At 44.4% G+C, this 23580-nt stretch overlaps 1 protein-coding gene across 1 annotated transcript; it reads left to right on the plus strand.

The window, feature by feature from the left end:
• Window positions 1–365: 365 nt before the first annotated feature.
• On the plus strand, window positions 366–1238 carry LOC133053133 (endogenous retrovirus group PABLB member 1 Env polyprotein-like; the record flags this gene model as incomplete). Its single annotated transcript, XM_061137998.1, has 1 exon — window positions 366–1238. A coding segment is annotated over one exon (873 nt), but the record flags the coding sequence as incomplete, so codon positions are not given.
• Between the last annotated feature and the right edge of the window lie 22342 nt (window positions 1239–23580).

A 23580-nucleotide genomic window follows, 5' to 3' on the forward strand; every position in this document is an offset into this window, starting at 1 on the left:
CAGGCTGAAACCAATGCTTTCGTTTCCTGGGCTCATTCTTATGCTGATGTTTACAATGAAACAGCCTGCTGGATCTGCACAAGCTTACCTTTATCGGTTACAGAAGGATTACCCTGATGGGTGCTTCCCTTTACAAAAAATGAAACTTCGGCTTTATGTGATTTTTAAAAGAATATCAGAAGAAACATCGAAGCTTAATTACTGTTAATTTCGATATAGATTCTCCATGCTCTGATCCTTTACATGCTTCTTCTTTTTATTTTAGTGTAACACAAAGTTATCAGAAAATTGTTAATGTGTACTTATATTACGAAAATAGATCTGTTTCTTCTCCTAATGATTTTAATCGATTTGAGGGTGACTACTACCAAGTTTGGGATGAATATTTCTGGATGACCCCTGAAAAAGGACAGCTACTGACCCCTGCTGACATTTGCTGGGAGCAAAAGACTCATGTACCACCATTTGGAGGTCGCGAGTTTCCAAGATATCACATGAAACATATGGGACTATTGCCTACCCACAAATGTAAGACTGTAATGGACGTAACATTTATTGTCAACAAGTCTGTTATATGGTCAGGGGCAGATTGGGAGAATAGCCCTGGTATAAGATGGGTAGCCCCAAATAACACTCGATGGATTTGTGGATACAACCTTTGGCCCTGGCTCCCTGGAGGATGGGTGGGGAGAGGTACCCTAGGTTTTGTGTTTGCCCCTGGGAGAATTCATCAGCAAAAACTTAGTCAACCTGTTAATTTACCTTATGTTAAAGCTCGGTGGTCATGCTCTGTTTTTCACTGGTATTATTATTTAGCCTCAATTTTTGTGCCCTCTTTAGGAGCCACTGATACTATAATCAGGGTACAGGCTTTTAACAATTTTACAAAACAAGCTTTGACAGATACCAGAAGAGCTTTAGAGGCTCTTAATGAAGAACAAAAACAGATGAGAAAACCCATTGTGCAGAATCATATAGCTCTGGATATTCTAACAGCCTCTCAAGGAGGAACATGTGACTTAATAAAAATGGAGTGTTGTGTATATATTCCCGATTATTCTTCAAATGTTTCTGATGCTTTAGAAGTTATGAAGCAACAAGTAGCAGGTATGGATTTTTCTGACTCCAGCATTTGGAGTCAGATATCTGCCTGGTTTCATGGTGATTGGTGGAAATCAATAATTTTTATCATTATACCCATATTGCTATTGCTGTGTTTTGGCCCTTGCATTTGTCAATGCATATCTGAGATGATAAATAAAAGATTGCTGATGTTTTCCCGTTTGCAAATGCGGCCATTTCCCTTGAGGGAGATATAATGGCCATTAGTCAAAAGAAAAGAGGTAGATGCAGGGAACTGGCCTGACTGCTCAGGCTCTTTCTTGGCCCTGAGAAGGATCAAAAGGACCCTCTCTGTCCCACCACCCCTGATTTATTAAAGTGGATTAAAGTGGAAATTGGCCTTTCTCACCTCCCTCAAGGAAATTGCTGCAGTTACCATGTGCCCATTCTCCTGACTCTGATAAGATTATCAGACTCCTGTGAATGGTTTATGTCTTGGTAGTCATTAACTGATTATAAGACGCTGGTGCCATACTCTGCTAGAGTTGAGATAAAACTCCTGAGCTAAAACTAGTGTCTGCAGTTCTGCATGTAGGCATGTCTTTGATCTAAAATATGGTGAGTCCTGTTAGAATATATACGTATGTTACCTCTCAATAAAGTCGTCAGAATCAGTCACAAGCTGACTCCATGCCTCTCAACCCCATCTTTCAGAGACTTTCGTTTCTCAGGTGCTCTGGTGATTGTGTCTTCAACCTTTTCGTTTTCCCGGCAGGACCGGCACCCATGAGCATCCAATTCATAAGAAGAGTATGGAACTAGCCCCAAACCACTTTAAGAACATATTAAATCTCACGAATGTAAGAAAAATCCCTTGAGGACAGAAACACAGGCATAAGTGGCAAGGATTATAGTAATGCAGTCAGAGACGTTACAATACTTGGAATAACTGTGTTTTGTGTGTTCTAAAAGAAAAAAAGAGATATGGAAATCCTAAAACAGTCCCGACTTGATATTAAAGATATGAAAACCATAGTGTCAGATGAAGCCCATTTTAAGGGTTTCCTGATGGCTCAGACAGGAAAAAAAAAAAAAAAAAGAAACCCACCTGCAAGATGGGAGACCAGATTTCAACCCCTCCTTTGGAAAGATCGCTTGGAGGGGGAAATGGCAGCCTACTCCATTAAAATTGCCAGGAGAATCACCATTGACAGAGGAGTCTCGCGGGCTACAGACCATGGGGTCAAAAAGATCGGACAAGGCTGAGTAACGAACCACAGCACAGAACAGCACACTGAATGTTTGTGAAAGTAAGGCAGGTAGGGAGGAAAGAGGCAGAAAGGGAAACAAGGGAAATGAAAGGAAGGAAAGAAAGTCCTCTCTTGCTGGTGCTCTCCAACAGAGCAACCAGAGATGTGCCCCAGCGGGCCAGCGCCCCATATGTCCATCTGAGCACTCTCAGCCGGTTTGAAACAACCATCTCCAACTTTGGTCCCAATCTTCCAACCAAACTCATGTGCAGGGTTTCCCACTAACAGGTTAATAGTCATCATGTTTTCTCCTCATTCAAATCGTGATTCACCCAGAAGTGAAAAAGACACGTGTGCCCCAATGTTCATCACAGCACTGTTTACAATAGCCAGGGCATGCAAGCAACGTAGATGTCCATCAGCAGACAAATGGATAAGAAAGCTGTGGTACATAGACTCAATGGAATATTGCTCAGCCATTAACAAGAACACAATTGAATACATTCAAATGAGTTGGATGATACTGGAGCCTATTATATGGAGCGAAGTAAGTCAGAAAGAAAAAAACCAATACACTATACTAAGGCATATATATTGAATTTAGGAAGATGGAGATGATAACCCTATATGGGAGACAGCAAAAGAGACACAGATTTACAGAACAGTCTTTTGGACTCTGTGGGAGACCGCGAGGGTGGGATGATCTGAGAGAATAGCATTGAAACATGTATATTATCCTATCTGAAATGGATAGCCAGTCCATGTTCGATGAATAAGACAGGTGCTCAGGGCTGGTGCACTGGGCTGACCCAGAGGGATGGGATGGGGAGTGAGGTGGGTGGGGGGATCAGGATGTGGAATACATGTACATCCATGGCTGATTCATGTCAATGTATGGCAAAAACCACCACAATATAGTAAAGTAGTTACGAACTAATTAAGAAAAATGAAATAAAATAAAATACATTCCTTTGCCATAAAGGGCCTAATGAGTATTGGATTTTTGACCTCCAAAAACACCATTATTTTCCTTGCTTTCTTCCCTCCTTCTTCCCCACTCTTTCTTTCGTTTTCTTTCTGATTATACAACTATTAAAGCTTGCTTTCCATTTCCAGTTATTAGAAAGTCCTGGCTCTATTCCCCATGGTGTAAAATGCATCCCTGAGCTCATCTTCCACCTAACTAACACCGCATGCCTCCCACTCCCCCACCTCTGTATTGCCCCTCACTCTTCCCCTCCCCGCTGGTAACCAGGAGATGCTTCTCTATATCTGTGCATCTCCGTTTTTATCATATTCTCTACTTGGGGGTAGGTTTAATGTTATAAGTGATAACATACAGTATTTGTCTATCTCTGTTTGAGTTATTTTACTCAATATTCTACCATCCATGTTGCTGCAAATGTCAATATTCCATTCTTTTGATGGGGCAGCTCCTTTGTATGCCTTTTGAACTAATGGCACTGCCCACCCCCCCAAACGACACAGCTCGCGAGTTCAGTGTCCATCTCTGCACTCACACAGAGAAACACCAAATTCTCTTCCTCTTCTCTCATGGGAAGTGTGTCTTTTAAGCTCAGCATGGAACCAGTTCTTCCCCCTACCTTCTGGCAACCTGGAACTTCTGGTCCCATCTCAAACTCCACAGAAGCCATCTCCCTCCCTCCTCACACACTTATCCCTTCCCTGCCCTCTCTGCCTCCCACTATCAGAGAACTCAGAGACAAACATAATTTCACATCAGCTTGATTTTATTTCATTTTCGTTATTAAGGTATGCAGTTACTATAATATTCAGTATCAGTAGTGTTGTCCAGTACTCAACAGTGAGACCCCCGAGCATTTCTGAAATGTTTAGCCATGCCCCGAATTAAATGGCTGTCCACTGGTCCAGCTGGAATGCCAGGTGTCTCCATGGTCTCTGGGACCTCCTCTGGTTCGTTCTGACTAGCTGGAATGGCAGGGTTCTCCATGGTCTCTGGGACCTCCTCTGGTTCATTCTGATTAACTGGAATGGCAGGGATCTCCATGGTCTCTAGGACCTCCTCTGATTCATTCTGATTAGCTGGAATGTCAGGGGCCTCCATGGTCTCTGGGACCTCCTCTGGTTCCTTCTGATTAACTGGAATGCCAGGGTTGTCAATGGTCTCTGGGACCTCCTCTGGTTCCTTCTGATTCAGCTGTTCATTCACCTTGGAACTCTGGGTACAGAGCTTTGAGCATCTGATTTTCTTAAGCTTTTTAGTGGTGTGAGTTTTCAGAGAAGTATTCTTCGGCAGCTTTGCCGGAATGGAATTATTTACCTTCACGGTTACTCTGCCCAAATTGAGAAAACAAGACAGGGAGCAAGAATGGCACTGGTTTAGGGAAGAGTGTGAAGACAGGTGGGAACGATGGCTTCAGGAGAAGGGGTGTGGGCAGAGAAGGGTTATCTGCCAGGTAAGGGCAAGGAAGGGTGTCTTCTGGGGTGGGGTCGATGGGCAAGAGGCGTTTGACTGGGTTCAGTTCAAATTGACAATTTTTTTCTGGACCTCAATTGATAGGAGGTCTTCATCTTCTCCTGGGTAACATGAGGTGGGTGTTCCATAATTACTCTGGAGCCTTGTGGCTTCCCAATCACCTCAGTCATTTGGAGGACTCACAGTGGTCTGCTCAGAGCCCCTGAGCACCCCTATATATACCCGTCCCCATGGAGCCTCACCCTCATGCTTTATGAGGTCAGCAAATCTCTATCCCAGCGAATGGTGGCCCTGGCTGAGCTTTGACATCACAAAGCCCCATCCAGACATGTCTAGCGGGGGGTGGAGAGCAATTCAGTTGTTTTGCTCGGAGAAATGAGGCATTTGTAATGCCCTAAAGAGGCCTCCAAACTCACCTGACACCCTCACCTCTATGTCAACTCTGATGGGTCACACAGCAGGCAGAGTGCATCTCCTCCAAACCTTGCCCCACAGCCGCACTCCTCGGGCATTCATTCTGTTCTCTCTCAGCTTTCACCATTATCTAGCTTTTCATATCTTGCCTAAACTCCCTCCATGACAACTAGGTTGTGTTTAAGTGTCTGTGGAAGCGAGAATCATTCCTCGTTCCTCCTGCAATGTGGTCTTAATGCACCTCGAAGACCACTTCATTCTGGGCCAGCCGACAGAAACCTTTCCCATCCCGCCTCCTTTTCTCTGCGTTCCAGGAGCTCTCCTCTGTTTTCTGGTCTCCAGTCGGAAACCCTTGACTTCAGGCTGTGAGAACGCAATGAATACACTTGACCTTGTTCCACATGGAGCTTTCTTGAATAAACCCAATTGGTCATGATATCTAACTTTTTGAATATGTCATTGGATTCTGTTTGCTAGAATTTGTTGAACATTTTTCACATATGTTCATCAGTGATATTGGCCTGTAGTTTTCTTTCTTGGCGGCATCTTTGGCTGGTTTTGGGATTAGGGTGAAGGGGGCCTCATAAATTGAGTTTGGGGGTTTACCTTGTGCAATAATTTGGAAGAGTTTGAGTAGGATAGGTGTTAGCTCTTAATTGTTTGGTGGATTCACCTGTGAAGCCAACTGGTCCTTGGCTTTTGTTTGTTCAAAGATTTTTCATTGCAGTTTCAATTTCCATGCTTTCGATTGGTCTAGTAAGATTTTCTATTTCTTCCTGGCTCAGTTTTGGAAGGTTATTCTTTTCTAAGAATTCGTCCACTTCTTCCAAGTTTTCCATTTTATTTTCATATAGCTGCTGATAGTAGTCTCTTGTGATCCTTTGTATTTCTGTGTTGTCTGTTGTGATTTCTCCATTTCCATTTCTAATTTTGTTGATTTGATTCCTCTCCCTTTTTTTTCCTGATGTGTCTGGCTAGTGGTTTGTCTATGTTATTTATCTTCTCAAAGAACCAGGTTCTAGTTTTGTTTATTTTTGCTATAGTCTGCTTTTTTTCTTTTTTTTTGTCACTTTTTTCTGCCTTAACTTTATGATTTATTTCCTTCTACTAACCCTGGGGTTCTTCATTTCTCCTTTTCCTAGTTGTTTTAGGTGTAAACTTAGGTCATTTATTTGATGTTTCTCTTGTTTCCTGAGGTAAGCTCTTATTGTTATCAACTTGCCCCTTAGCACTGGTTTACTGAATGGCATAGATTTGGGTTCTCGTGTTTTAATTTTTATTTGTTTCTATGCATATTTTGATTTCTTTTTTATTTCTTCTGTAATTTGTTGGTTATTAAGAAGCATGCTGTTTAGTCTCCATATGTTTTTATTTTTAATATTTTTTCCCTGTAGTTGACATCTAATCTTACCTCATTGTGATCAGAAAAGCTGCTTGAAGTGATTTCAATTTTTTTGAATTTACCAAGGATAGATTCATGGCCCAGACTGTGATCTATTCTGGAGATTGTCCCAAGTGCACTTGAGAAAAAGTTGAATTTCATTGTTTTGGGGTGAAATGTCCTATAGATATCAGTTAAGTCTAACTGGTCCATTGCATCATTTAAACTTTGTGTTTCCTTGCTAATTTTCTGTTTGGTTGATCTATCCATAGGCGTGAATTGTGTATTAAAGTCTTCTATTCTTGTTGTGCTACTGTTAATTTCCCCTTTCCTAATTGTTAGCATTTGCATTACGTATAAGAAGCTTCTCCTATGTTGGGTGTGTATTTGTTTATAATTGTTATACCTTCTTGGTTTGATCCTTTGATCCTTATGTAGTGTCCTTCTTTGTCTCTTTTCACAGACTTTCTTTCAACGTCTATTTTATCTGATATGAGTATTGATACTCCTGCTTTCTTTTGGTCTCCATTTGCGTGACATACCTTCTTCCAAACCTTTATGTTCATGCTGTATGTGTCCCTTGGTATGAGGTGGGTCTCTTGTAGACAGCATGTGTAGGGGTCTGCTTTTGTAACGATTTTATAATACTGGCTTTGTCATGTATCTATCCATTTGCCGATGCCTCTGTCCAATCATCAATTGACCTTTTTCCTTGGTGCATTTTCTGGTAAATTGCAGACATCAGTGTGTCTCTCTGGAAGTATTTCAGCAAGCCTGCCACTTAGTAGTAAGCCATGTGTTTTTTTTACAGCAGTTTTCTTTGGATATAAACTTTACATACAATGAAATATACCAATCTTTTTTTTTTTTTTCCCAGTCATGCTACTTTTAATTGAAGTATAGTTGATTTACAATGTTGTGTTCAGTTCAGTTCAGTTCAGTCACTCAGTCATGACTGTCTCTGCGACACTGTGAACCACAGCATGCCAGGCCTCCCTGTCCATCACCAACTCCCAGAGTTTAAGCAAACTCATGTCCACTGAGTTGGTGATGCCATCCAACCATCTCATCCTCTGTCATCCGCTTCTCCTCCTGCCCTCAATCTTTCCCAGCATCAGTGTCTTTACAAAGGAGTCAGCTCTACACATCAGGTGACCAAAGCATTGGAGTTTCAGTTTCAACATCAGTCCTTCTGATGAACACCTAAGACTGATCTCCCTTAGGATGGACTGGTTGGATCTCCTTGCAGTCCAAGGGACTCTCAAGAGTCTTCTCCAACACCACAGTTCAAAAGCACCAATTCTTCAGGGCTCACCTTTCTTTATAGTCCAAATCTCACATCCATACATGACTACCGGTAAAAACTTAGCCTTGACTAGCTGGACCTTTGTTGACAATGTAATGTCTCTGCTTTTTAATATGCTGTCAAGGTTGGTCATAACCTTTCTTCCAAGGAGTAGGTGTTTTTTAATTTCATGGCGGCAGTGACCATATGCAGTGATTTTGGAGCCCCAAAAAATAAACTTAGCCACTGTTGCCCCATCTATTTGCCATGAAGTGACGGGACCAGATGCCATGATCTTAGTTTTCTGAATGTTGAGCTTTCAGCCAACTTTTCACTCTCCTCTTTCAGTTTCGTCAAGAGGCTCTTTAGCTCTTCTTCATGTTCTGCCATGACGGTGGTGTCATCTGCATATCTGAGTTCATTGATATTTCTCCCAGCAGTCTTGATTCCAGATTGTGCTCATTCCAGCCTAGCATTTCTCATGATGTACTCTGCATATAATTTAAATAACCAGAGTGACAATATACAACCTTGATGTACTCTTTTCCCTATTTGGAACCAGTCTGTTGTTCCATGTCCAGTTCTACCTGTTGCTTCCTGACCTACATACAGGTCTCTCAAGAGGTAGGTCTCGTGGTCTGGTACCCATCTGTTTCAGAATTCCCACAGTTTATTGTCATCCACATAGTCAAAGACCTTGGCATAATCAGAGACCTTGGCATAGTCAATAAAGCAGAAATAGATGTTTTTCTGGAACTCTCTTGCTTTTTCGAGGATCCAGTGGGTATTGACAATTTGATCTCTGGTTTCTCTGCTTTTTCTAAAACCATCGTGGACATCTGGAAGTTCACACTTCACCTATTGCTGAAGCTTGACTTGGAGAATTTTGAGCATTACTTTACGAGCATGTGAGATGAGTGCAATTGTGTGGTAGTGTAAGCATTATTTGGCATTGCCTTTCTTTGGGATTGGAATGAAAACTGGCCTTTTCGAGTCCTCTGGCCACTGCTGAGTTTTCTAAATTGCTGACATATTGAGTGCAACACTTTCACAGCATCATCTTTTAGGATTTGAAATAGTTCAACTGGAATTCCGTCTCTTCCACTAATTTTGTTCGTAGTGATGGTTCCTATGGCCCACTCGATTTTAGATTCCAGGATGCCTGGCTCTAGGTGAGTGATCACACCATTGTGATTATCTGGGTCGTGAAGATCTTCTTTGTAAAGTTCTTCTGTGTATTCTTGCCACCTCTTCTTAATATCTCCTGCTTCTGTTAATCCATCCCTTTTCTCTCTTTTGTTGTGCTCATCTTTGCATGAAATATTTCCTTGATATCTCGAATTTTCTTGAAGAGGTCTTTCCCATTCTGTTTTCCTCTATTTCTTTGCATTGATCGCTGAGGAAGGTTTCTTATCTCTCCCTGCTATTCTTTGGAATTCTGCATTCAAATGGGTATACCTTTCCTTTTCTCCTTTGACTTTAGCTTCTTTTCTTTGCTCAGCTATTTGTAAGGCCTCCCCAGGGAACCATTTTGCCTTTTGCATTTGTTTTTCCTGGGTATGGTCTTGATCACTGCCTCCTGTGTAATGTCCCAAACCTAATTAGTTGTCAAGTCATTATTCTCCAAAACATACAAAGGGCTTAGGTAGGCCAGTATCCAAAAAAGAAAAAAAACTCAATAAAAAAATTGGCAGATCTAAGCACTGTTTATAATAGCCAGAACATGGAAGTAACCTAGATGCCCATCAGCAGATGAATGGATAAGGAAGCTGTGGTACATATACACCATGGAATATTACTCAGCCGTTAAAAAGAATTCATTTCAACCAGTCCTAATGAGATGGATGAAACTGGAGCCCCTTATACAGAGTGAAGTAAGCCAGAAAGATAAAGAACATTACAGCATACTAACACATATATATGGAATTTAGAAAGATGGTAACGATAACCCCATATGCAAAACAGAAAAAGAGGCACAGAAATACAGAACAGACTTTTGAACTCTGTGGGAGAAGGTGAGGGTGGCATGTTTCAAAAGAACAGCATGTATACTATCTATGGTGAAACAGATCAGCAGCCCAGGTGGGATGCATGAGACAAGTGCTCGGACCTGGTGTACTGGGAAGACCCAGAGGAACTGGGTGGAGAGGGAGGTGGGAGGGGGGATCGGGATGTGGAATACGTGTAAATCTATGGCTGATTCATATCAATGTTTGACCAAAAAAAAAAAAAATAATAATAATAATAAAATAATTAAAAAAAAATAAAAAGAATAACCAACAGCGAAAAAAAAAAAAAAATGGGCAGATCTAAACAGACATTTCTCCAAAGAAGACATACAAGTGGCTAAAAAAATACATGAAAAAATGCTCAACATCAGTAATTATTAGAAAAATGCACATCAAAGATGGGGGGGGGGGAGGGATGACAGAGGATGAGACGGTTGGATGGCATCACAGACTCAATGGACATGAGTTGCTAGATCACGGAAAGGGTGTGTGTATGTATGATGTTATTCTTTTACTCAAGATAATGAGGGAAAATCTCCCTGAAAGATGGCAATTAAGCAGAGATCAGGAGGAAGTGAGGGAGCAGGCCGTATTGGTACCTAAGGGAAGAGCATTCCAAGCAGAAGGAACAATAAATGCCACAGTCCTGGAAGGGAAATCCACCTGACATGGTTCTGAATGTCAAGGAGTCCTGTCATACTCTGGTTTTGGCATGTTTCAGTGGGCTTAGCACTCATTGAAAGGGGTCTGGTGATGCTGTCTTTGTTTCTCCCACAATTTGTGGTCATCCAAATTATACGATATCTTTTCCAACATGTAAAGAATACATCTGGATTTTATAAATTACACTCATAAGCATTCTTCTATTTCTCCATGAGATGGCAGAATACCAGACTACACCAACTGCAGTTCAATGGCCTAGTTCAGGAGATACTATTTGTGCGATTGGCTCCACTTGCAGGACTGTTGTCACTGGCCATCCTTTCCTCACTTCTGTCCTGGAAATGGGCACTGCGGAGATACCACGACCACTCTCCCCGAGTCTGTGGATGCCTCGTGCCTCCTCTTCTGGTTGCTCCACGTCTCACGTTCTGTCGCCTTCACCTCTGTGTCTTCAGCGGGCCAGACACACGCACAAAGACAGGCAATGCAACCACGCCTGTGTACACACACTCGTGCAAGATACAGGGACATAAACACAAACAGAGAACACAGGTGTTTCAGTAGCTGAAGACGCCCATCTCCAGCAATGTGGGAGACGATGTCAGGAGGCTCCATGTCCTGCCCTTTTGGGTTCCCTGTCCATTTCTTCCCCAGCCCTTCAGTATTATCACCAGCCACTCTTAAGCCATTTCCAGCTTTGACTGTGTCTTGGTGGTGAGAGGCCAAGCGGTGGATGTGGAAATTCAGAGAAGACTTCAAATTCAGCACAAAAGTGCAATGTGACAGCAGACAGAAGCCCGTTGCAAATGGTGGGGCTTCCCAGGAGAAGGGGTGGGGGTGAATGATCAAAGGAATCTCAAACTCAATGAGCAGCAGGAGGCCTGTGGATGGCAGGACCCAGGGAAGGAAGATTCTGACCAAGGAGCTAGATTAACCCTGCCTCTATCAGAATCACATAGGACTCTCATGCTGTAAGTACAGCTGCTTCGTGTAGGACATGGAGATGAAGTGACTTGAACATGACTTGAGGATGAGGTCCTCAATCATGCAGTCTATGTGCATGACACGAATCCAGGCTCCACATCCAGCCTGCATGAGCCTGAGATTCCCCATGTGGGAAAGGAGTGTCCTGGCCTCTACACGGCTGTGCCTTTAGGGCCCAGCTGCTGATCCCCTCACAACCCATGTTCTCCCAGTTACCTCTCATTTCAGCACTTTCTACCTGGGTAGTGCTGCAGGGGATCCATCAACAAGTCTTTGTTGATGATCTGCTGGCAACACGAACAAGGCCAGCACTGGGCTGACCAGGCCCCAAACCCTCCCATGAGCAGCCAAGAACTCTAATAGCAATCATCAATTCTGCAGAGGCCCATACAGATCCCACCTCAGCAATCCTGTTTGATCCTGGGCAGTTGTGGTCTGACAGCCAGTTGAGGAAGTTAAGGCTGCTGCTGTGCAGCCCATTGGCTGGGAGCTCCCCTTTCATAATCCCAGAGTTAGTGGCCTAGAGTCAAATGACGCACCCTGGAGGAATACTGTATCCTGGAGGACTACAGGGGAGACTGGGTAGGATCATGCAGAGGGGCATGCACTCCCTCCCCCACCCACTCACACTGCACTGGGAGCTAAGTTGTGACAGCAATGTCAAGGTGGTGTTCCTTAATGATCACTTTCTTTCACAAGTAGGGGTTGTTCCAAAAGGAAAATATCAGCTTTCAGCGAGACAAGGGATGGCTCAGCTCCTGCACATTTCAGGACCAGGAAGAGGGAAAAGGTGCAAGCTTCTAGGGGCCTCAGCTTGCCTGCCAGGCAGGCATCAACAGCTTCTGCTACTCCTCTCCGAATGCTCACACCACATGCACAGGGATAACATGATTTCCCCTCATCCTTCCCCATTCAGCTCCCCTACCCACCAGTCCTCTGAGTCTCCCTCACAGACCTTCAAATCCATCATGCCGTTAACCAAGTCTTCATGTTGGTTACTGATAATGATGGACACCTGGGGGTGGTTCATAAGCTGCTTTACGTCAAGGAGCCAGTCATGTCAAATGCTGGGCAAGGGAGTGCCACGAGCAACAGGGCTTGTCTGGGGCAGAACAACGACTCTGACACAGGCATCTGCAAGGGCTCTGGGCACTCCTTCATGCCCAGCCACCCCACCACTGTCCCCAGCCCCTGCCATACCATCAGGCACACTCATGAGTCTCGGTCCCCCGTGGTCTCCTGCATCTGAGGCTATCTTCATCCACCTAGGAAGAGTGTTCCTGACTGCTCCTGATTTCTGCCTGGCCTGTGTTTGTTAGGTAGCGCCATGTCACTGTTTAGAATGTCAGGAACGGCAGTCTCTGTGGCACGTCTTGTCTGCGGTAAGTGTGTGTGTTGTGTGTGGGTATCATTGTGTGTCTCTGTGTCTGTTTAGCAAGAAAGCCCTGGGTCTCTGGTCTGCTACCTGTCTTCAAAAGGGGTGGCAAGAAAAAAAAAAAAAAAAAAAAGGTGGCAAGGATGTGTCTGCAGTAATCTTTCACTCGTAGCATACAAGGACAGCAGTCCCTTCCAGCTCCACAATGGTGGACACCCCCGTGCTTCTGCACTGCACTCGTGGGGAAACCGTCAGGGGCTCTGACTGACTGGGATGGGTTGTGAGATTTCTGCTGTCTCTACTACTTTCCAGGATTATCCATAATTGCGATGAAAGCTCTCTGGGAATGTTCCTCTGGCCTACTATCACTGCTAACTCCTGACATAGTGTCCCCGTCCGGAGACTCCTGTGCATCTGCTCTTCAGATGCAGGAGTAAAGGAGGCACCAAGAGTCATGCCTCTGACACCCACAGCTGTGATGGCCCTGCCCAGGCTCTCCTCTCGAGGTGCCTTTGGAGACCGCCACTCCACCAGCCCCTCTTCCCTCAGCCCCCTCACCTTGCCTGTGCCCTCTTCCCAAAACTTCCTCCTGCACCCTTCCTCCTGCCACCCCTCCATGTCTTCCTCCAGAGAAGCCGAACTGATGGAGTAGAGGTCAGGATATGGCTTTGGCACAGAAGCCAGGAATGCCCTGGATGATGGCATTTCTTCCAGCCACATGAGCCTTCTTCCTCTGTTGGTTCTTCCTCCTGATAGGAGTGCAGGTCCTGTGGTCTTTCTCATTCTGAGAGCTCATCTCCGCCTGCAGGGCTGCCACTGAATCTAGTCCCTCCAGTGCAGGCCAGTCACTTGGGGCTCCTGGCCTTGAATGTTCCTCGCTCTACTCCTTTGGATTCTCCTCACACACCTACAAGGACACCTGCTCCTTCTCCTTGTCAACCACCACCTCCATCTCCTACATAATGTCTACCACCAGCAGCTGGAACCAGCAGTAGCACGATCCCCGCCAATTTTGCCCCCTCCAGGTCCGCGACTTCCACACCGTCTTCAAACTGAAGAGAGCAACTACCTCGCCTGGAACGTGTTCTGGTGCCTGCAACGCCCCTGATGACCCCACGGTGCTGGCAGGCTGCAGGGGCCCTGCCCCCTGAACCCAGGATCACAACTACAAAGTTGCACAGTCCTCCACAGCTCCGGCCTTCTTATGGCTGTCTCACTCTCCACATGGCCCTAGCCTTGACCCCGAGCTGGGGCAGCAGTTAACGGGCTGGACATGACAACACGGCAGGTGGCATGCCCAGCCTGTCCACAGGCTGCCGTCACCCTCTGGAAATAGCTTGATTCTTCTGGGGGTCTTCTGAGACTGAAGAAAGCGGTGCGGAATGGCCTGGGGCACGGCGCACATTCCAGCCTGAATCACCAAGGCACTCGGGCCCCCTAGGCTGCTGGAGCTGTGAGTCATGCCCAGGTTACTGGGCAAAAATCTCGACCAATCACAGAGAAGGTAGTGGGAGGCACCTTCCAGGGACACGCCCCTAGCCCAGAGGGAATTGCTCCAGGGGGTCCTGGGCTCCAGCGCCCACACGTTGCTGCCTTTGCTCCAGTCAACTTGCCTGTTCACATACTTTTCCTGCCTTGTATCTGTCACCTCCCGGGTGCCAACGGCAATTTACTTGGCCTCCGGAAATTCAAACCGCGAGTTCCTTGCTTCCATATCGAAAAAGCACATTCCCGTGTCCCAGAGGACCTTTAACCATTGGGAGCTCTCCCAATGTGTCTAATGAAAGGCAGGGGGGCAATGTGTCAGGTGCATCCAGGGGAGATCCGACTTTGTCAGTCCACACAGTCGGACGATGCTTTCTCAAACTTGAGAGGCCAACACAGGCAATCTCTGCTGAACCACAGCAGGGAACAGGCGTCCTTCCGTCCCTTGCATGACAGACATGAACACTGCACAGGACTAAGGCGACTTGGCCACGCTTTGGAGAGAGGCAGAAACAGGGCATGCTCTTCCTGGCATGAAGGAACTCCCAGAACCCTGTTGGAATGCCAGTCAGTGAGATACTAAGGACAGCACTGCATTAAGGGCCATGATTCTTTGGTACTAGAGGAATTGAAGCCTGCCCATTTACCATATAGAGGCCCTTTGCAAGTTGTCCTGTTCTCATCCAGCCTCCACATGAGAACACATCACAGCCTACCCTGTCTCCCCAGCCCTGTGGGGATGGGAGCAGTGAGAGAATCAACCTAATCCATGCTTTGCATAGTCCTGATACCCAAGGGTTCTGCGAAGAATACAAAGAGTGATGTTTCAAACTGGCAAACTCTGCAGGTAGCAGCGGCTTATGTTGCAGTGCCTGTCTGTCTCCCAAAGCTCACAAAAAAGGCAAGGTGTGCTCATGTGCCTGGTCATGCCAGGGAATGTTCCTACACTTGAGAAGGACAGAAAGGTCTCTGTAGCTGGGCGTCCAAGGGCTGTAGGCTCTGCCTCTTCTGTGCCTGGGAATCTACCCCATTCTCTTTTTCATATTTTGTGCATTCACCCTGACCACCCCCAGTTGCTTTCTTCCAGCCTTTCCTTTCTGGCAGGGATCCAGGGTGCAGCAGCTCGTTTCCAATTACAGCTTGCTTGCTTGGTCCCTGGCTTCCATGCTTCTGCTGCCCCATGGTCTATGTACTTTACACAAGTTCTTTCACCTTTTTGGTGTCCATTCTTCCATATCCCAGCCCAGCCTGTTCTCATAGCTCACACACAGACACACACATGGAACCTTAAAGGAGACTTGCAAGTATACAGAAATATACGTCTACTTATACAGAATAATGGAATTTGTAATCAACCCTCTATTTTTGTCCTGGTCACTTTCTTTCATTCGCTTTTCAATCAAGTCAATGTTCTCTTCGACCTCTATGACTTTCCCTGGAAGGTTATACAGTCCTTGGATTTGCTCATGAGGGGAAGTGACCTGTAAAGAGGTGGGCGGGTTTGGGAGTTCTCCCCATGGAGAGCTGAGTGATATGCCCCTGCGTTCTGTGTCGTTCCATCATGTTGGACAGGGTCACAGTGCCCAGCACTTTGGCATGCTTCCTTTCCCTGGGCTTTACTTCCAGGAACCACACAGAGATGGCCAGGGGTTTTACACTTGGCTGACTTCAGTTCAGTCGCTCAGTTGTGTCCCACTTGTTGCGACCCCAAGGACTTGTAGCACTCCAGGCTTCCCTGAAGATCACCAACTCTTGGAGCTTACTGAAACTCACGTCCAATAGTCAGTGATGCCATCTAACCACCTCATCACCTGTCATCTTTCCCCTTGTACTTTTGATCTTTCCCAGCATCAGGGTCTTTCCCAATGAGTCAGTTCTTCACGTCAGGTGGTCAGATATTGGAGTTTTGGCTTCAGCTTCAGTCCTGCCATGGAATATTCAGGACTGATATCCTTTAGGTTTCACTGATTTGATCTCCTTACAGTCCAAGGAACTCTCAAGAGTCTCCTCCAATTCCACAGTACAAAAGCATGAATTCGTCAGTGCCCAACTTTCTTTATAGACCAACTCTCATGTCTATACATGACTAATGGAAAAAACATAGCTTTGACTAGATGGGCCTTCATCAGCAAAGTAATGTTTCTGCTTTTAAATATGCTGTCAAGGTTACTCATAGCTTTTCTTCCAAGGAACAAGAGTCTTTTAATTTCATGGCTGTAGTCACCATCTCTAGTGATTTTGGAGCACCCCCCAAATAAAGTCTGTCACTGTTTCCAGCATTTCCCCATCTATTTGCTATGAAATGATGGGACCAGCTGCCATGATCTTAGTTTTTGGAATGCTGACTTTTAAGCCAACTTTTTCACTCACCTCTTTCTCTTTTATCAAGAGGCATTTCAGTTCTTCTCTTCAGTTCGCTTTCTGCCATAAGGGTGTTGTCATCTGCATATCTGAGGTTGTTGTTATTTCTCCTGACTATCTTGATTGTAGCTTGTGCTTCATCCAGCCTGGAATTTTGCATGATGTACTCTGCATATAATTTAAATAAGCAGGATGACAATATATAGCGTTGACACACTCCATTTTCAATTTGGAACCAAACAGTATGAAAAGGCAAAAAAGATGTGACACTGAAAAGTGAACTCCGTGGGACAGTAGGTGCCCAATATGCTACTGGAGAAGAGTGGAGAGATAGCTCCAGAAAGAACAAGGAGACAGAGCCAAAGAAATATATAACTGATATTGGAAGGAAAATCTGATGCTATGAAGAACAACATTGCATAGAAACTTGGAATCTTAGGTCCATGAATCAAGGTAGTTTGGAAGTGGTCAAATAGGTGATGGCAAGAGTGAACATTGGCATTATAGAAATGAGGGAATGAAAATGGACTTGATTGGGTGGATTAATTCAGATGACCAATATATTTACTACTATGGGCAAGAATCCCTTAGAAGAAATGGCATAGCCCTCATAATCAACAAAAGAGTCCAAAATGCAGTATTTTGGTGCAATCTCAAAAACAACAGAAAGATCTCTGCAGGTTTCCAAAGCAAACCATTCAATATCACAGTAATCCAAGTCTATGCCCCAACCAGCAATGCTGAAGAAGCTGAAGTTGAATGGTTCTAGGAAGACCTACAAAACCTTTTAGAGCTAACACCAAAAAATATGTCTTTTACATCATAAGGGACTAGAATGTTAAAGTAAGAAATCAAAAGATGCCTGGAGAAAAAGGCAACATTGTGCCTGGGAGTAGAAAAGGAAGCAGGGCAAAGCCTAACAGAATATTGCCAAAAGAACGCACTGGTCATAGCATACACCCTTTGCCAACAACACAAGAGAAGACTCTACACATGGACATCACTAGTTGGTCAATACCAAAATCAGTTTGATTATATTGTTTGCAGCCAAAGATGGAGACGCTCTATAGAGTCAGCAAAAAGAAGACCAAGAGCTGACTGTGGCTCAGATCATGAACTCCTTACTGCAAAATTCAGACTTAAATTGAAGAAAGTAGGGGAAACCACCAAGCCATTCAGATATGATCTATATGAAATCCCTTATGATTATACAGTGGAAGTGACAAATAGATTCAAGGGATTAGATCTGATAGACAAAGTGCCTGAAGAACTATGGATGGAAGTTCATGACATTGTTCAGGAGGCAGTGATCAAGATCATCCCCAAGAAAAAGAAATACAAAAAGGCAAAATGGTTTTCTGAGGAGGCCTTTCAAATAGCTGAGCATTGAAGAAAAGCTAAAGGCAAAGGAGAAAAGGCAAGCTATAGCCATTTGAGTACAAGGTGCAAAAGAATTAGCACAGAGAGATAAGAAAGCCTTCCTCAGTGATCAATGCAAAGGAATACAGGAAAGCGACAGAATGGAAAAGACTAGAGATCTCTTCGAGAAAATTAGGGATACCAAGGGAACATTTCATGCAAAGATGGGCACAATAAAGGGCAGAAATGGTTTGGACCTAACAGAAGCAGAAGACATTAAGGAGAAGTGGCAAGAACACAGAAGGTCTATAAAAAAAATGACCATCATGACCCAGATAACCACAATAGCGTGATCACTCTCCTAGAGCCAGATATCCTGGAATGCAAAGTCAAGTGAGCCTTGGGAAGCATCACTACCAACAAAGATAGTGGAACTGATGGAATTCCAATTGAGTTATTTCAAACCCTCAAAGATGCTGCCGTGAAAGTGCTGCACTCAATATGCCAGCACATTTGGAAAACTCAGCAGTAGCCACAGGACTGGAAAAGTTCAGTTTTCATTCCAATCCTAAAGGCCACGCCAAAGAACGTTGAAATGACCACACAGTTGTGCTCATGTCACACTCTAGGAAGTAATGCTCAAAATTCTCCAAGTCAGGCTTCAACAGCTTGTGAACCGTGAACTTCCAGATGTCCAGGCTAGATTTAGAAAATGCAGACGAACCAGAGAGATCAAATTGCCAACATTGGTTGGATCATCAAAAAAGCAAGAAAGTTCCCAGAAAACATCTACTTCTGCTTTAATGACTACTAAAAGCCTTTGTTGTGGATCACAGCAAAATGTGGAAAATTCTTAAAGAGGTGGCAATAGTAGACCACCTTACCTGCCTCATGAGAAATCTGTGTGCAGGTGAAGAAGCACCAGTTAGGACCGGACGTGGAACAATGGACATAGAGCTGACTTGGAGCATCTTTTTCTCAGTGTGCACCTCTCAAGATCATTCCTTCCCAATGCCGTGCTCGTCGCAGGGTCAGCACGCCCTCCCCGGGGCTAACTGAGCTTTTCCGTTTGCAACTGTTTTCCTTTTCACCCAATTCCTATCTTCCTGTAGCAGGAAAAGGCCAAATAGATGCCCGGTCCCCCAAAAGGTCAAAGAGAATGTGACAGGCCTCTCACTCTGATACAGTGCCATGAAGAAGGTGCACATGGATCCAGAGGGGCTCTGCCAAAATGAAGCAGTGAACCCACAGCTGAAATGGTAAGCTGGCCTCCCTTCCGATTGGATCTACAGTTTACTACTACCAACAGACAGAGAGCCCCACACGAAAGGCACCCTGGCATGTCTGCCCGCCCTACCCCCACAGCTCTCCTCTCCCTTGTACAGGAAGCAGCATTCCTCTCCTAAATGCACCAAGAGGGGTTGATTCCACCAGGCCTCACTGACTTGCTGAATGGCAAGGCTCTCTTTCGGCTCCCTTCACTAGCCTGTGGTAGGTCTGCCTACAGCTCAGGCATTCCCTAACTCTTCTACACAGTGTGGGCCACCAAACCCAGCTATTGGTTGGGCCAGGGGAAATCCAAGACACTCACTTAGAATCCAGGGTCCGTGTGAGAGTCACGTCGTGCAGGTCTCCTTCAGGAACTCCATGAAGAAAGCAGAGGTTGTGCTCCCGTGAGGCTTTCAGGACTCTCCTTCAGGTGCAGACTGACACGTTTAACTCTTTGCCAAGGAGGAAACTGCCAAGAAAGGAGGAAATTAATGTCAACCCTTCTGGAGCAAGCAATGGGGCCTCTTTTGCAGGACTGCTATGCACGAACCCCTGGAGCCTGAAAACCAGCAGGCTCTGAACTGCCAACTGTCTCTCACTGCCCCAGGGTCCCTGCATACAAACGGCCCACCAACCATGCTTCATCGCTGTTCTCTCTCTCACAGACACACACCAGCACAGGGGCACACACATGCACCCCACACCATTGCTTTTCGCACCTTTCTGCACAACCATTTAGGCTGGAAGTTCTTGGATGGATTCCATACCCATACCATGTCTCTCCTCGGATGCCTGGGCTTGAGAATGGAGCGCTTACCTTAGCATGTCATTTGTCTCGCATGGTGCCAATGTGTGCCACCCTGGGGATGGGAGGGTGCTGGCTGACAGGCTGATGCTAGGCAGCACTAGCCCAGGACCTCCAGCTATCTCCTTCTCACATGTGTGGCAGAAGTTAAGTCTCCAGTGAAGCAGGCTCCCTTTCCTTGGCTCCTCCTCCCAGTCTCTACCCTTTTCTCAAGGACCCTGGTCTCTTCACAATCCTGGGTCCTGCAGCAGCCATACCTACCCTTCCCATGGCAGCCAATGCCCCACAGACGGAGGGGTCCACAGGCAGCGGTTTTAAAGCCCCACACCACTTGATCTACTCTGGTGACTCCTCAAACCCTCTACCCCTGCTTAACAACACACACAGACAAAACAACACAGCAGAAATTGTGAGCTTGTTTATGTCTCTTTCTCTAATTGCAGATTTGTGGACCCACTGTCAGGAGCTGTCCCTGACCATCCTTCTTTCATTGCTGTCCTGGGCATGGGCACCACACAGATGCGTGGACCAGTCTCCCCTAGGCTGTGGATGCCTTGGGCCTCCTCTTCTGGTTGTTCCACGTCTCATGTTCTGTCACCCTCATCTCTGCGTCTGCAGTGGGCCAGAACAAACATCATCCACAAACACAGGTGACACGAACACACACCTGTACACACACACGTGCGAGGCACAGGGACAGAACCATAACAGAGAACACATGTTTCAGTGCCTGAGAACCAGTGGTTAAAACGAAATACAGAGATTTCCATAGTTCTTATGGGAAATTCCCCATTCTGATCTTCAAATGTGAGATACAGAGAAGCCCAACTTTATGAAAGAGTATTAGCACCGAGATTTTTATATAAGAGATACAGAGAATTCCATATCTCATGGCGGAAAATTGTCTTGGTATATGTGTGAGAAATACAAAGAATTCCATATTTCATGAAGAAACAGTGATGCCCATGGTGGTCATGGCAACCTCATTCAAAAGGACTTATGCCAGGACTCTTAGAGTCAGTGCTCCTGAAGCCATGGCAGGCCACTGTCCATACACGGCTCCACCAGAGACTCCTGAACACTCACTGGCCTCTCTCGTGGCTTCACTGCTCCTTGCTGCTGGGTCCTGGTGCACACAAGTTTGTGTCTGTGCCTTCCAAGTGTCTGTTTCCCTTGTCCTCTGGAAGATCTGTAACCAAACCCACTGGTCTCCAGAATCAAATACACTGGGAGTTGTCAGTACCTCTGCTGGATCCACAGGGTGGGAAATCTGTTTTGGGCCCTAGAACTTTCATAACAGTGAGAGGGCTTCTTTGGGATAATGGTTCTCTAGTTTATGGGCTGTCTGCTTCCAAAACCTACGGGAATCAGTAAAAGCAGTGCTACGAGGGAAGTTGATAGCAATACAAGCCTACCTCAACAAACAAGAAAAACATCAAATAGACAGCCTAACTCTACACCTAAAGCAGCTTGAAAATAAGTTAAAAAATCCAAACCCTAAGTTAGTAGAAGGAAAGAAATCATAAAAATCTGAGCCAAAATAAATGAAAAAGAAATGAATGCAGCAATAGTAAAGATTTACAAAACAAAAAGCTGGTTCTTTGAGAAGATAAACAAAATTGACAAATAATAAGCCAGACTTATCAAGAAAACAAAGGAGAAAAATCACATGAAGAAAATTAGGAATGAAAAAGGGGAGTTTACCACAGACAACACAGACAATACCTATCCTTCTGAAACTCTTCCCAAAATATGCAGAGGAAGGAACACTTCCAAACTCCTTCTATGACAGCACAACCACCCTGATACCAAAGCCAGACAAAGATATCACAATAAAAGAAAATAACAGGCCAATGACACGGATGAACATAGATGCAAAAATCACAAACAAAATTCTAGGAAACAGAATGCAACATGACATTAAAAAAATCACAAGTATGATTAAGTCAGATGTATTCCAGGGATGCAAGGATTCTTCAATATATGCAAACTGATCAATGTGATACACTATATTAACAAACTGAAAGACAAAATCCAAGGGATAATCTCAATAGATGCAGAAAAAGCTTTTGACCGATTTCAGCACCCTTTTATTGTAAAAACTCTTCAAAAATAAGTATAGATGTAACCTGACTCAACATATTAAAGGTCATACATGATAAACCCACAGCAAACATTATTCTAACTAGTGAGAAAAATGAAAGCACTCCCTATAAGATCAGGAACAAGAGAAGGGTCCCCACGCTAGCCACTATTATTCAAATACTTTTGGAAGTGCTAGCTACGGCAATCAGAGAAAAGAAAGAAATAAAAGGAATCCAGATTAGAAAGGAAGAGTTGAAACTCACATTATTTGCCGATGACATGATACTGTACATAGAAAACCCTAAAGATACCATCCGAAAAAAACTAGAACCAATCAATGAATTTAGTAGTTGCATGATACAAAATCAATACACACAAATCACATGCATTCCTATATATTAAAAATGAAAAATCAGAAGGAGAAATTAAGGAATCAATCCCATTTACCATTGCAACTAAAAGAATAAAATACCTAGGGATAATCCTACCAAAAGAGGCAATAACACTGTATACAGAAAAGTATAAGACACTGATGAAAGATATCAAAGATGATATAAACAGACAGAAGGATATTCCATGCTCCTGGGTTGCAAGAATCAATATTGTGAAAATGACTGTACTACCAACTGCAATCTACAGATTCAATGCAATCCCTAGCAAATTACCAATGGCATTTTTCATGGAGCTAGAATTAAAAAAATTCACAGTTTGTATGGAAACACAAAAGACCCTGAATAGGTAAAGTAACCTTGAGAAAGAAGAATGGAACTGGAGGAATCAACTTACCTGATCTCAGAGTATACTACAAAGCTACAGTCATCAAGACAGTATGTCACTGACACAAAAACAGAAGTATTGGCCAGTGGAACAAGAGAGAAAGCCCAGAGAAAAACCCACACACATATGGGCACCTTATCTCTGACAAAGGAGGCAAGAATATGCAATGGGAACAAGACGGCATCTTCAAGAAGTCGTGCTGGAAGAACTAGACAAGTAAGTGCAAAAGAATGAAATTGGAAAACTTCCTAAAACCATACACCAAGGTAAACTCAAAATGGACTAGAGACCTAAATGTAAGACCAGAAAATATAAAACTCGGAAGAAAACACAGGCAGAACACTGAAAGACATAAATCATAGCAACATCCTCTATGACAAACCTCCTAGAATAAAGGAAATAGAAACAAAAATAAATAAGTGGAGCTAATTAAATTTAAATGATTTGCATAGCAAAGGATACTATAAACAAGATGAAAAGATCACCCATGGAATGGGAGAAAATAACAGCAAAGGCAACAACTGACAAAGTATTAATTTCCAAAACATACAAGCAGCT

This window comes from Dama dama, chromosome X (assembly GCF_033118175.1).
Source record: "Dama dama isolate Ldn47 chromosome X, ASM3311817v1, whole genome shotgun sequence".
NCBI classification, from domain to species: domain Eukaryota; kingdom Metazoa; phylum Chordata; class Mammalia; order Artiodactyla; family Cervidae; genus Dama; species Dama dama.